Source organism: Artemia sp. Qi Xiang Cuo, chromosome 9 (assembly GCF_049724085.1).
Source record: "Artemia sp. Qi Xiang Cuo chromosome 9, ASM4972408v1, whole genome shotgun sequence".
In the NCBI taxonomy this organism is placed as follows: domain Eukaryota; kingdom Metazoa; phylum Arthropoda; class Branchiopoda; order Anostraca; family Artemiidae; genus Artemia; species Artemia sp. Qi Xiang Cuo.
In genome coordinates, this window is record NC_142802.1 from 57,151,266 (window position 1) to 57,167,049 (window position 15,784).

The 15,784-nt window shown below is 35.1% G+C and overlaps 1 protein-coding gene across 5 annotated transcripts in view; it reads left to right on the plus strand.

Moving 5' to 3' along the window:
- The first annotated feature begins 361 nt into the window (after window positions 1-361).
- LOC148948857 (uncharacterized) overlaps window positions 362-15,784 on the plus strand; it is a 56,635-nt gene continuing 41,212 nt past the window's right edge. For all 5 annotated transcript variants that reach the window (XM_089094761.1, XM_089094755.1, XM_089094758.1 and 2 more), the window contains exon 1: window positions 362-441. In XM_089094761.1, coding sequence (XP_088950887.1) covers window positions 389-441 — 53 coding nt within the window. In that variant the 5' untranslated portion in view covers window positions 362-388. The remainder of the gene's footprint in view (window positions 442-15,784) is intronic.

Here is a 15,784-nt window from a genome sequence, read left to right on the forward strand (position 1 = left end):
TTCCTTATGGGCTATGGTGAATACACCACGAATACACCACGTGGTGTTTAGAAATGTCCATATGAGCATTTATAAATTAAACTGACAATGCATATTCATTTTTAATATTTTTTTCAGTAAAGTGCAAAATATGTTCTGGCATTGAGAAGACATAGGGGTTCTGAGCCCTAATCATGTTAATTTCTGTTTGTTTTGAGTTTGACTTGATTATCTATTATGATTTCTGTTTGTTATAAAAATTTATTTTAAACTCGGATTAATATTAAGTTGAATTTCTCAGATTAATTTGAATGTACCTAATTACTTTCCTTTTAAAAACTTCTTTTGTGATTTCATGTTTTCTTTGTACCTTTTAGGGGGCTGTCCTATCCTATTTGGAAGAAGCACCATGGCTGTCCAGATCTTCAAAATGCTTCAATACTCCAAAATATCTCACTCAAGGTAAATTGTTTTAACTTGCACTGAATGGATATGGTATGTAGTTACTTTTCCTGTAGAATTATTATAATTTTTTCTCTCTTTGTTTTTCTCTTTTTTTTTCTTTCTTTCTTATTATAGTGAATTTAAAACATGTTATGTATATGTTTTTTCTTTACCTGATGCACCTAATGTCAGCTGTTTGTTTTTGGATGAATCATATCGATTTTTGCATATAAGTTGTTGTTAAAGTTAAATGAATATATCAATCAATCAATAAAAAAGGAGTATTGGTGGGTACAGATTTGGGAGAAGGGATCGTGCCGGAAGCCCCCTTGAGGAAGCTGTCTTTTTCAGCATAATCTCATTAACAATTAGAAATTTTAAAAATAAGTTAATTCAGCTGAAAATACACAACAACATTGAAAAAGACAAAAATTAGTCCACATATGGGGGGGACTGTCCCCTCCTAAATCCATTGCTCGTAAAACTACGTCCTCTGTTGCTTTGACAAAGCCATATATTCAAATTAAACAACCCTAATGTTGGTGAAGTCTTTCTTAAAGAATTGGAAAAAAAGTCGAACTTTAGTGTAAAGACGCTCCTTCATATATGGACAAATTTGGTTTATTTTAAGTTTTAACGTAGGTCCTTACTTACTTTTAGTTAAATTTATTTTTTCTCTTTAATTTCATAAAAGTTTTACAGTCCGAAAGTATTACCAAATATCATACTTGCTTAATAATTCTTCTTTCAATTGTCTTATAAAATCATTAAAATTTTCTATCTTCTTCATATCATTATCCAAATTATTCACTAATTTTATAGCCCTTATAATAAAAGAAAACGTGGTCTGACAACTATAGGAGGATTATAATAATCATTCTTACCCCTAGTATTTTGATTATGTATATTCCCGTTATAAAACCGCTATAAAACCAACCGTTATAAAACCAACCGCTATAAAACCAACCGTTAAAACAGTCTGGCAGCTGGTTCACATTATACCTATAGGTAATATATATGAGAATGATTATACCTTACACTAATATATATAAATGAGGAAGACCCAATGGGATCAGAAACTGCGAGTCTCGTCTATAATAATGCCAAGATACTTTACTAACTTTTCACGAGTAATCATACCATCTTCATATGTTATATACTGTATCCATGGATAATAATTCAATGTCCTCAAAACATGAGAAAGCGCTCTTAGTGAGGTTCACCTTTAGCTGATTCACTCTTAGCCATCTTGAAATTTCATTCAGCAATTCCCTTACACTCTAGGAGCAACCTCTCTGACTTTGCAATCACCACTAATGATGTATCATGTCTGTTTTGTGGCCCCTCAGCCAGGAAATGCAAGGGGGCTGGGGGCCAGCCATCTTGTGCTTTTGCACACACTTCCTGCTTACCTTCTCCAGATATCTCCAGGTACCCATTTAGAGGTGGGTTGACTCTGGCTGAGCTTAAAGAGTAACGCCACTGACTCCCGTCCAAAACTAAATAACCGATCATGACAGGGATCGAACCCGCGTCCCTCGGAAAAAGGATACTCAAAACTGATTTGTTGGGAATCAGATTTGTTTTCATAGTCTTAAGGCGTGTTGCAATGTAAGCTTTTTCCCCAAAAAAAAAAACTTAGCATATGTAATCTGAGAATGTTTCAGCCTTACATTTGAAAAGAATTAAACTTCTTGAATATCCCTGAAAATTGTTCCTTAACCCCAGATTTCTCTGAGTTCCTAGATTCAAAATGAATGTCCCTAAGAGAAGTTATTTTTCTCTAAAAAAAAACAATTTTCTATAGAAGTGGAAGCCCTGGTTACATAGTAATTGCAATGGCGTTGATCAAGTAGAAAGCAATGTGTCTCAAAAGATGTTTTTTTTCAAGTTTGATCGTCTTCGAGAATGAATTTTGCAGAATGCCGGGGAAGGGTTCGTTCGATCGCCAGTTCTTCACATTGCATCGATAAAAACTATCTAATGGGCTATCGTTCTTTTTTTCAGGCCTTGATAGGCTGCTCTCCAATATGGTAGCAATGTAGATGCCTGTAGTCACCAAAATAAACCATCGGTAAAAAGAAAGATTGTTTATTTTACTGATGGTTAATTGTTTGATGACCGCTGTTTTATTTGCATTGAGAATGTATTTGTTTACAGCATGACATTGAAAAAAAAAATTAATCATAAAGAATAAATGAATTTTTTTGCCTATAAATCATAAATGAATTTCATTGCGTAGGAAGGGAGATGGTAACATGTAGGCTATATAAAAAAAGGCTACAGAAATTGATTAGGAAGTGCACAGATATTCAAGGAAGTTTTAAGTGTTAGCAGGTCCAGCCCAAATTAGCCCTTGCTTTCCCTAAACAAATTAAAGCCTATTTATCATAAATAAAATATGAGTGCTAGTCTAATTTATGTTTCGTAAAGTAAATAGTATTTTAACAAAATTTGAATTCATTTGTATTAAGAAAGTTTCCATGTGTTATTTTCCAGAATAGCTCCTAGTTTAAATCTTTATACAATCTTTAAATCTTCTGACAATCTTTGGCAATCTGTCATCCTTCATGCACAAAACTTACGCTAGCCATCTCAACCTTTCTTTCAATATAGCCCTAAAGAGCGATATAAAACCACGTTTCCCACCTGATCAATCTTTTCGTTAACGAACGTCACCTTTCCATTTTCGCTAATTCATATCCTTAGTGACTTAGATTTCTTGACATTAATTTTCAAACCTATTCTACCGCCCTGAACTCGCAAAACCTCTAAAAGTTCATTCATTTTACTTAATATTTCATAAAGCATGCTTAAATCATCTGCATAATATAAGTCTAGGAGAGTGTTACCTCCTCATTTGATTCCGTGGTCTCCCATTGCCTTTCTTGTGCTCCTTAGGACCAAGTCCATCCAAATGATCCATAAAAAGGGGGATAGAACACAACCCTGCTTAAATCATGATTTAATACAAAACCAGCAGTCAACCTCATTTCCTACCTTAACCGCTGCAGCGTTATTCTCGTACATAGCACTAATCACTTTAATGTTTTTATCTGGTATACAATACAAGGATAAGACCTTTGCTAAAGCTCTTTCATCAACAGAATCGAACGCTTGCTCATAATCTGTAAAACTGATGACCAAAGGTGTTTGACCACTCAGGGACTTCTCAATTATTAACCTAAGAGTGAAAATTTGGTCGACACATCCTCTACCTTTTCTAAAACCGCACTGTTCTTCTCTTAAAACTTTGTCCACAGCTTCTGTCAGTCTAATAAGTATCATATTACTAAATAATTTGCTAACTAAAGAGACCATACTAATGCTTCGATAATTATCATACTCACTCTTATCACATTTTTTATATAGAGTGATTCCTAGCTGCAGACCATATTCCCAAATACTCTTGAAATCCTGGCTACTGCTTTTTCAAGTCATCAAACTAAATTTGTGGTCTTATCACTATTATCCTCCCCACCCTTCTCCCTAATTTTTCATATCTCCTTGTTCAAAGAAAAGAATCTTGGGTACGCACCTGTAAGAAAATAGAAGAAATTTTAGTATTTCAGAAGAAAAAAAGGGACAACAGACTCAAGAATCATGCAACTCTTCCCTCCCCATGCGCATGCCTGTTTCCCAGTGCATTGGTAAAGCATTGTTTCCAGGTTGTTGTAATTCTAAAATATAATACCTTGACCTCTCCAAGGGTGGCACCTCGAGATTTGCTTTCTCTGTTTGATATTGACAAAGATATACAATTTTGAAGTCCAGATTTCTGGTTTAGATATCTCGCTGCCATTGATGGTTGATGAAACTCATCTACAAATAAAAGCATCTCAGATGAAATCATTTGACACAAGTTAAAAAGGAAAAATTAAAGAAAAGAGAACACATTTAACGTTTTTAACCGATAGGATCTTTTACTGCTGCCGCTCTAAAATAATGTAGTGTTTACACACTGAGTTACACACTCTCTCTCTCTCATTTTGCCTTCTCCTTTCCCCAGTATCTCAAGCTGTTTTCTTGTCAGTCATGCGAAAGAAGTTATTCGAAGCGGTTTCTAGTTTCTCCTTGTGCTTTGTTATTACGCGTGATGTCTGCTAAACGGAAAAGAGTCGTTTTTATATTCAAAGGAAGTTAGAAATTGTTAAAGAAAAAAATTGAATGTGGCATCTCGAATAAACAGTTGTGTCTTGAGTATAATACTGCTAAGAAATCACCGCAGCACTGAATGGATATGGTATGTAGTTACTGCCCCTGTAGAATAATTATAATTTTTTCTCTCTTTTTTCTTTCTTTCTTATTATAGTGAATTTAAAACATGTTATGTGTATGTTTTTTTTTTACCTGATGCACCTCATGTCAGCTGTTTGTTTTTGGATGAATCATATCGTTTTTAACATATAAGTTGTTGTTAAAGTTAAACGAATATATCAATCAATCAATAAAAAAGGAGAATTGGCGAGTACAGATTGGGGAGAAGGGATGGTACCTGAAGCCACCTCGAGGGAGCTGACTTGTTCGGCATAATCTGATTAACAATTAGAAATTTTAAAAACAAGTTAATTCAGCTGAAAGTACACAACAACATTGAAAAAGACAAAAATCAGTCCACATATGAGTGGGGCTGCCCCCTCCTAAATCCATTGCTCGTAAAACTACGTTCTCTGTTGCTTTGACAAAGCCATATATTCTAATTAAACATCCCTAATGTTGGTGAAGTCTTTCTTAAAGAATTGGAAAAAAAAAGTCGAACTTTAGTGTAAAGACGCTCCTTCATATATGGACAAATTTGGTTTTATCTTCATATCATTATCCAAATTATTCACTAATTTTATAGCCCTTATAATAAAGGAAAACGTGGTCTGACAGCTATAGGAGGATTATAATAATCATTCTTACCCATAGTATTTTGGTTATGTATATTCTATTGGCTATAAAACCAACCGTTAAAACAGTCTGGCAGGTGGTTCACATTATACCTATGGTAATATATATGAGAATGATTATACCTTACACTTATATATAAAAATGAGGGAGACCCAATGCCAGCATCAGTGTCCTAAGATCCCTAAGATCCCTAGTCTTAAGGCGTGTTGCAATGTAAGCTTTTTCCCAAAAAAAAAACTGAGCATATGCAATCTGAGAATTTTTCAGCCTTTCATTTGAAAAGAATTAAACTTCTTGAATATCCCTGAAAATTGTTCCTTAACCCCATATTTCTCTGAGTTCCTAGATTCAAAATAAGTGTCCCTAAAAGAAGTGATTTTTCTCTAAAATAGACAATTTTCTCTAGAAGTGGAAGCCCTGGTTACATAGTAATTGCAAGGGTGTTTATCAAGTAGAAAGCAATGTGTCTCAAAGGAAGTTTTTTTTCTTGACTGGTTGTCTTCAAGAATGAGTTTTGCAGAATGCCGGGTAAGGGTTCATTCGATCGCCAGTTCTTCACATTGCATCGAGCAAAACTATCTAATGGGCAATCGTTCTTTTTTTCAGGCCTTGATAGGCTGCTCTCCAATATGGTAGCAATGTAGATGCCTGTAGTCACCGCAATAAACCATCGGTAAAAAGAAAGATTGTTTATTTTACTGATGGTTAATTGTTTGATGACCGCTGTTTTATTTGCAATGAGAATGTATTTGTTGACAGCATGACATTGAAAAAAAAATTAATCATAAAGAATAAATGAATTTCATTGCGTAGGAAGGGAGATGGTAACATGTATATAAAAAAAAAGGCTACAGAAATATATAAGGAAGTGCACAGATATTCAAGGAAGTTTTAAGTGTTAGGAGGTCCAGCCCAAATTAGCCCTTGCTTTCCCTAAACAAATTAAAACCTATTTATCATAAATAAAATATGAGTGCTAGTCTAATTTATGCTTTGTAAAGTAAATAGCATTTTCACAAAATTTGAATTCATTTGTATTAAGAAAGTTTCCACGTGCTGTTTTCCAGAATAGTTCCTAGTTTAGATCTGTATCTCCTCTCCCTCTCCCCATTTCCTCAACGTGTAGTTAATTCCCATGAATATAAGGTGGGAAGGGACACGATGTAGTTATCAATGAGTAGGGGGAAAATTTGCCCTTTTTAGGGAAGGTAGCAAACTGATTCCAGCTTGCTTAAGACGCTTTCTCCTTCGTCCAATAAATGCCTTGTTTTCATTTAAATTAAAAAATTTAGAAAATTAAGAAAATTAAGGAATGTCGAATTTCATCAAACCATAAATAAATCGAAATTAAATTATTACGTCAGATCTGTGACTGATTGATGTGGCGTCATTAGAATGTTTTTACACTCAGTGTGTAAACACTATATTATTTTAGAGCGGCAGCAGTAAAAGATCCTATCGGTTAAAAACGTCAAATGTGTTCTCTTTTCTTTAATTTTTCCTTTTTAACTTGTGTAAAGTGATTTTGTCTGAGATGCTTTTATTTGTAGATGAGTTTCATCAACCATCAATGGCAGCGAGATATCTAAACCAGAAATCTGGACTTGAAAATTATATATCTATGTCATTATCAAACAGAGGAAGCAAATCTCCAGGTGCCACCCTTGGAGAGGTCAAGGTATTATATTTTAGAATTGCAACAACCTGGAAACAATGCTTTACCAATACACTGGGAAACAGGCATGCGCATGGGGAGGGAGGAGTTGTATGATTCTTGAGTCTGTTGTCCCTTTTTTTCTTCTGAAATACTAAAATTCCTTGTTTTTTCTTACAGGTGCGTACCCAAGATTCTTTTCTTTGGACGAGGGGATACGAAAAATTTGGGAGGAGGCTGGGGAGGATAATAGTGATAAGACCACAAATTCAGTTTGATGACTTGAAAAAGCAGTAGCCAGGATTTCAAGAGTATTTGGGAATATGATCTGCAGCTAGGAATCACTCTAACTCACTCTATATAAAAAATGTGATAAGAGTGAGTATGATAACTATCGAAGCATTAGTATGGTCTCTGTAGTTAGCAAATTATTTATTAATATGATACTTATTAGACTGAGAGAAGCTGTAGACAAAGTTTTAAGAGAAGGACAGTGTGGTTTTAGAAAAGGTAGAGGATGTGTCGACCAAATTTTCACTCTTAGGTTAATAATTGAGAAGTCCCTGAGTTGTCAAACACCTTTGGTCATCAGTTTTTTAGATTATGAGCAAGCGTTCGATTCTGTTGATGAAAGAGCTTTAGCAAAGGTCTTATCCTTGTGTATACCAGATAACATTAAGTGCTATGTACGGGAATAACGCAGCAGCGGTTAAGGTAGGAAATGAGGTTGACTGCTGGTTTTGTATTAAATCATGATTTAAGCAGGGTTGTGTTCTATCCCCCTTTTTATGGATAATTTGGATAGGGCGGTAGAATAGGTAGTTCAGGGCGGTAGAATAGGTTTGAAAATTAATGTCAAGAAAACTAAGTCACTAAGGATATGAATAAGTGAAGATGAAAAGGTGACGTTTGGTAACGAAAAGATTGATCAGGTGGGAAATGTGGTTTTATATCGCTCTTTAGGGCTATAATGAAAGAAAGGTTGAGATGGCTAGGGTAAGTTGTGCGGATGAAGGATGACAGATTGCCAAAGATTGTCCTTTTCGGCCAACCGTCTAGGGCTAAGCAGAAAGCAGGTCGTCCTCGTTTTGGGTGGGAGGACATCATAAAAAAGATTTAAGGGAAATGGGAACTTCTTGGGAGGGTGTAAAAAGGAAGGCTTTGAATAGATTGGGATGGAGAAGGAACATGCATAACCGTGTTGGCCTTTGGTGGTTTGGTGCTGCGGTGATTTCTTAGCAGTAGTATACTCAAAGACACAACTGTTTATTCGAGATGCCACATTCAATTTTTTCTTTAACTATTTCTAACTTCCTTTGAGTAGACAAACGATTCTTTTCCGTTTAGCCGACATCATGCGTAATTACAAAGCACAAAGAGAAGCTAGAAACCACTTCGAACAACTTCTTTCGCATGACTGACAAGAAAACAGCTTGGGATACTGGGGAAGGGAGAAGGCAAATTGAGAGAGAGAGAGAGAGAGTTTTACGGAAAGTAACATTAACGAAACTACACTTGCCGCTGTTAAAAAGACACAAGAATCTTTTCTGAACTCACAGAGAAACAACCCTAAGGTACATTAACAGGCGAGACGTATTTTTTACAAAATATATAGTATGTAGTGCAAGGTGGCCGGTATTTACCCCCTGGCAATTACCACCCCCCTAAAAATACCCCCGTCGAAAATACCCCTTCCCCCCGCAGAAAATCTTCTTGCGGAAAATATACCCCCGGAAAACACCCCCCCCCCCCCCGTAGAAAATAAGCCTTTCAAAATTTAAGAATTGTATTGGAGTTTAATTTTTATTTCCGTAGGGAGAAGGAGTTTTGATGCTTGCGTATTATGGGCCACTCGCTCAAGTTTATGCTGTGTAAAACTCCAGAAGAGACCAGTTTTCTTGTTAGCTTTTTTCAGCTTAGCGCAAGACAACTGACATAATATATGGGAAATATATAATTTGGGCTATATATTTGCACATAAGGGGGGGGTAAGGTATTTGGACAGTTCAAAGTCAGAAAACGATTCTTTCTAGGTATATGGCCACTAAAAATTACAGAAGAATAGCGAGGTATCTGTGAATTTTTTAAACTAAAAAAAAAAAATCCCAGTATAAAGTAAATGTAATGTTTCGTTTAAATGTTCTTTTCCAAGTGTTTAGTCTTTTTTTTTCAATGACCGTTTTTCCAAGTATTAAGTACTATTATTAGGTCAATGTAGTATTTCATTTAGGTGTTTTATGATGATCGCACATCAAAGTTTATGTTATTTGTGCCTTTTATTTATGTTATTTTACCGTGTTCATGGCCGCATATTTGGCTTTAAAATAACTTATCTATCTATCTTTCTAATATGCTGAATAATTGTACCAAAACACATTTTGCATGCAGACAAACTATACTTTACCCCCCCCTCCCCTAATATGCAAATCTAGAGCTCAAATTTATTTCTAAAGTAATGAAGAAACTAATGAAAATACCGGTGTGAACTCAAATAAAATTCTCAAATTTGGAAAGCCTTATTTTCCATGGGGGGAGGATATTTACCGTGAAGGGTATTTTCCAGGGGGGTAGGTATATTCCGAGGGGACATTTTGCACGGAGAGGGGGGGGGGTAAACGCCTAGAACCGTAGTACATAAATGCGATAAGATAAGACTTTTTTTTCAAAAGGATATCACAAGCTCTAATAGAACCAAATTTGCTTCACATGTCTAAAAGAACAGAAAAAGTAAAATAAAGAAACAAGTAATACAGCAAGAAAAGAAACCCCAATGCAGTATGAAAACAGAAACAGAAAGGGTAGGGGAAAACAAAATCATAGGCAAGAAGAAAAATATTGCTGAATTTGTAGTCAAAGTCAAATACGGTTAAAAAAACCCGTTTAAAATCAAGTCAAATAAACTGTCAAAATGAAATATTTACAATTAAAGAAAGGATTAAAATTAAAGGTCATGGCATTTAAAATTAAAGGTAAAAAATTATGAAAATAGTACGAATAAATCATAGGCAGCGCAATAGCGCTGCCTAAGCAAAGAACATTATTGGCACAAAGTATTATTGATTTTATTTGTTTTGGTCAGGGCACTTCGTATCGAAGGAGCTGTCGTAGAAACTTTGAAAAGGGCACATTTGATTGGAAATTGGAATGGCTAGTGCCTTTTTTAATAGACGAAAGTGATAGGAAGGCAACTACCACCATTTCCCCAAACACATCCAATCAAAATTTGAGATAACCATTTTGTTCAACGTAGTTGATTTCGAGATAAAATTATGTTTTTCCGTGTTTAAGGTGAAATTTCCGTGTTTAAGGGTTAGGATGAAATTTCTGTGGTGTGTGTTCAAGAGGCGAATTCAAGAAGGTGTTTGTTACTTACTTGCAATTTTCTCATAATTTCCTGGATGAAATTTCCGTGTTGTGTGTCCAAGAGACGAATTCAAGAAGGTGATTGCTTACTTACAATTTTTTCGTAGTTTCTTGATTGAATAGAACAATTCTAAAGAATAAAGACGGGTTAAGCTTAAAGATGTTTGTAGCTTAAACATATTAAAAAAATATTTTTTGAAAAAAAACGCATATTTACATAAAAATTATACTTAAAGTTCACTGTTAAACATCCTCAAACGAGGATCCCATGATATAGAATACTTTTTACCGTGTCTTATGCACTTGTCACGATCAGGTATGTCCCTAGGTAACCATTGCGCAAAGAACCTACAGAAAAATTTACGCTTGAACAATTATTCGTATCGAGAGAGAGAGAACATTGTGAATTATTTTATGAAACTGATTCAAAAGATTTAATATCCCTACGCTGACTTCGGATAAACTTTCTTCTTTGCCACAGTGACAAACTATCTGTCTTCATTTCAATTAATAGCTCTTTTTATTTTTTTCAAACTCATTTAAAAATAAAACTACCTCAAATGTCCTTCTGAACTCGATCCACAAAATTAATAAAAAAAATGAAATAAAGGCTTAAAGTTAACGAGTACAGCCGCAAGCATATTTCATGTCATTTTGAAAAAGAGTTTGAGAGTGGGAAGGTAACCTAAAAGGCGGCTCGAGGTAGCTTTTGCCGTAAGTTTTACGGTTTACCGAAATTACATAAGCAAGGTATTCCCTTAAGGTCAATTTTTGCATGTACGAAAGCCCCTTGCTTCCAATATTTGGAAAGTGGTTATATACAGCCTTCAAACCTTTGCTTTATTCCCAAAAATCGTATAAACCGTATAAATATTCAATGTATTTTCAGTTCCGTAATACTTTTTTCTAAAATAAATGTGCTCCCTGTGGGAGCTCCGCTATCCAGGTTATTAGCGAACATTTATGTAGAACAACTTGAAAATTTGGCCTTAAATTCATATTTTTTAAAACGTGTCTATTGGGGGCGTTATATGGATGATGTAATATCGCCCTGGAATTATCATAAAAATGAACTTAGAGGCTTTCTAGATCACCATAATACATATGACAGAAATATACAATTTACCTTAGAAATTGAAAATGCAAATAAATTACCGTTTCTGGATTTATTAATTATTCGTAGCATTGATAAACTGGACTTTACAATTTACAGAAAAACCGTATAAAATAACTGATATTTAAATTTTAAATCCAATCACCCCACCCCCACAAGTTTAAACGAGGTGTTGTTACATCTCTTGTCGATCATTCCCTTAACATTTGCTCTGATTCTTACATCATAGGCCAGAGGGGGACTTTTAGAAAGATATCATTCTAAATTTTCATATTTCATAATGCTATGCAAAAAAGTTTTAGAATTGAATGTTCAAAGCATCGGCTTGTCTAAGTCTCGAAAGGTGAAGTCAGAAATGACGTTCTGACAACTTTTTTGTTACACATGCATAACTCTTAATGGAGCCTCTATATTTAAAATTGGGGGGGAGGTCCACAAAAAAATTTGGCGGGAGGGGACCCTAGGGGGGTGGGGAGACGGGATCCTGGAGGTTGAGGTCCTTGGTTGCTAGGGTCATTGCTGGTTGTGGTCCTTGATGGTTCAAATTCATAACCATCTCAATAATCCCATATTATGGACTTGTCTACTATAGCGACCAAACCTGAGAAGTAAAGCTATGTAAAGTCACATATCTCAAACTGTTTCACCCCAAATAGTCCCCTAAAATGTCAATTTGTTCATGCTTTAAGTATGTTTTATGTCATTCTAAAACATGTAGAAAAAGTCGAAATAAAATTGTCATGTTAAGAAAAAAACTTCAAAAAATATAAAACAATGGGAGAGGGGGAAAAAAGATGGAGAGAGGCGGCCCCGTGGAGGTTGGAGCGAGGGGAACCTTGAAGGTTGAGGTCCTTGCTCGCTGCTGACTCTAGACAAACCACTATTCATTCTACTTCAAGAATATTCGATAACCTATCCTAAAAAAAATCCCTATCTGTTACGTGCCTGCAACTCTTTTATCACTCAACCAAAAAGTTATGTCTCATACTAATTTGACACTCGAAGTTTCGCACGAGATAAAAATTGGTCTAATCTTCGCAAAGACCCTTCAATTATAATAACAAAAGCGGACAAGGGAAATTCACTTTTAGTCATGGTATTGCATATTTTATAATAATAACACTGCTTGATGGTACTTGTGTATTATACAGAACACAGTCGAGAAGTAAAGCTAGGTCATCTTGATGAGTCTATTACTTTCAACTTTTTTAGCGTTAAGTCGAAAATTTCTATCTCCTTAATTGCATATTTTATCTGCTTGTGTTTGACCCTGATTCTAAACATCCTTCTAATGTATCTGTACGGCTTGGTAATAAGGTTTGCTCACTTTCAACACTATTACTTATCTTGACCTTCCAGATGCTTCAAACGTTGAATTAACATGTTTGGCTTTTAATCGGCATTTTAATCGGCGTGTCAACGTAGTTGAAAGGTCCTGAAATTATGTCTGAGAATGACACTCCCCCCCCCACAGCCCTTAGGGCAAGTGTTATAAGTTATGCCCTGGAGGCATATAAGGTTTTATAGAAACCGCTGTCATAGAAACTTCAAATAAGACTTCAAATAGGTCTTATTCGATTCAAAATTGAAAGAGCTAGTACCCTTTTAATAGTAGAAAGTGATCGGAGGGCAACTAACTCCCTGCTCACGCCCACTATTTACAAAAACATATCCAATCAAAATTTTGAGATGGATACTTTGTTCAACGTAGTTGAAAGCTGTGGAAACTAGATCTTTGAGGATGACACCCCCACCCCTCAAAGGAAGGTTTGTATGTTATGCCCTGGGGGAATGTGAGGTTTTTGTGAAACTCTGTCGTAGAAACTCCAAAAGGGGCTCATTGGATTGGAAACTGAAAGATCTAGTGCCCTTTTTAATAGTCGAAAGTGGTTTGACGGCAGCTAACCCCCCTCTCTAGCCATTTTTTTCAACGTAGTTGAAAGGTCAGGAAATTGCTTTTGAGGCTAACAAACCCCCCACAGCCCCAAGGGCAAAGGTCATAAGTTATGCCCTGGGGGCATCTAAGGTTTTTATTAAAAGTGTTAACATAGAAGCTTCAAAAAGGGCTCATTCAATTCAAAATTGTGGAGACTAGTTCCTTCTTTATTAGTCTAAAGTGATTAGAGGGCAATTACCCCCCCCCCCACGCCCATTATTTCCTCAAACACTTCCAATCAAAATTTTAGGTAACCATTTTGTTCAACTTGTTTGAAAGGTCTGGAAATTCTGTCCTTGAGAATAATAAATCTCCCCAGCCCTCAAAGCTAGGGTTATAAGTTATGCCCTGGGGGCATATAAAGTTTTTTTTTAGAAAGTGTGGTCATATATACTTCGGGTGGGTCTCACTGGTTTGATAATCAGACGCTTTAGTGCTATTCTTAAGAGTCAAAAAGATAAGTTCAAATTTTTGCGGCTACCTCTATCACTACTTGTGCTCTTAAAATTTTATTAAATCAAAAGTATAATTGTATCTAGGCTGTAAAAGAGCATAGATATAATTTTTTGGTCGTGGTATTAACTTTTATTTATCAATACATAAATGAAACCCAAAACGAACATAAAATTAAAGTAAATAATACTGTCAAACTGAAAACGTGCAGAAATTAAATTTGAAAGAATTTATATGAACATAGATAAATTAAACTGACGATGCACATTCATTTTAATATTTTTTTTTCAGTAAAGTGTAAATTATGTTCTGGCATTGAGAAAACATAGGGACTGTGAGCCCTAATCATGTTAATTTCTACTCGTTTTGAGTTAGACTCGATTATCTATTATAATTTTTGTTCGTAATCAAAAATTTATTTTAAAGTCGGATTAATATGAAATTGAATTGCTCAGATTAAGTTGAATGTACACAGCTAATCTTACATAGGTAGAAAAATCCTTTCATGTTTTCTTTGTACTTTTTAGGGGCCTGTCCTATCCGATTTAGAAGAGGCACCATGGATCATCAGATCTGCAAAACGGATCAATATGCCAAAATATCCCACTCAAGGTAAATTGTTTTAACTTGCACTGAATGGTTTTGGTATGTAATTGCCGCCCCTGTAGAATTATTATAAATTTTTTCGTCTCTTTGTTTTGCTCTCTTCTTTCTTTCTTTCTTATTATAGTGAATTTAAAACATGTTATATGTATGTTTATTTACCTGATGCACCCCAAGTCAACTGTTTGTTTGTTTTTTTTTTTTGGGTGAATTGATTTTTGCACGTAATTTGTTGTTAAAGTTAAATAAATCAATCCATCAATAAAAAAGAAGTATCGGTGGGTACAGAGTAGGGAGAAGGGATGATGCCTGAAGCCACCTCGTGGGAGCTGACTTATCAGGCATAATCTGATTAAAAATTAGAAATTTCGAATCGAATGAGACTTTTTTGAAGTTTCTACGACAACGGGTTCTATAAAACCTTATATGTTCCCAGGGCATAACTTACAACCCTTGCCCTAAGGGCTGTGGGGGAGTGTCATCCTCAAAGACATAATTTCAGGACCTTTCAACTACGTTGACGAGCTTTCTCGGGAAAATGCCGATCTAAAGCAAGACATGTTAATTCAAGGTTTGACGCATTTGGAAGGTCAAGATAAGTAATAGTACTAAATGTGGAACAAGCCTCATTACCAAGCCGTACAGAAACATCAGAAGGATGTTTTTAATTGAGGTCAAACACAAGCATATAAATTTTAATTTAATTAAACATCCGATAAAATATTATGCTACGCCATTGCAGCTCGGATTTTTTTTTTTTTTTTTTTTTTTTCTAGGGGAAATTAAACGCATAAATTATTAAAACCACGAAAAACAGTCCTCTTCCCCGAGTTAAATGACCCCTCCCCCCCCCCAACACAAAAAATTGAATCTGGCCTAGGAGATTACGTATTAATTTTTACCTCTACACTCCTCTTACCTCTTTCTTAGAACTTATTCTGCATTTACCTGAAGGCTCAATGAGGGTTGGGATGTTTTGGTATTAAAATACACTCTTTGAGGCATCTTTCTCCTTCTCAAACTAGCCAAATTATTTTTAAGATGTATACAAATTTAACTGTCTAAGGTAAATTCCTGTTGTTTTACAATTCCAAACATTTGCGTACGGTATAAGGGCTTTAAGCCTCTACATTGGGGTTCAATAATTCTTTTATAGTTATGCGATGAGATTTTTGATAGTGAAGAAGAATTATTAAAACATCAAACAACACATCAAATGAATACTTAACAAAAATAGCTACCTCAATTCAGATCAAAATGGATAATTTTATTGTTAGTATCAATTATTGACTAATAATTTTTTATGCCATAAATTTTAAGTATCATATTATTGATTTTCCTTTGC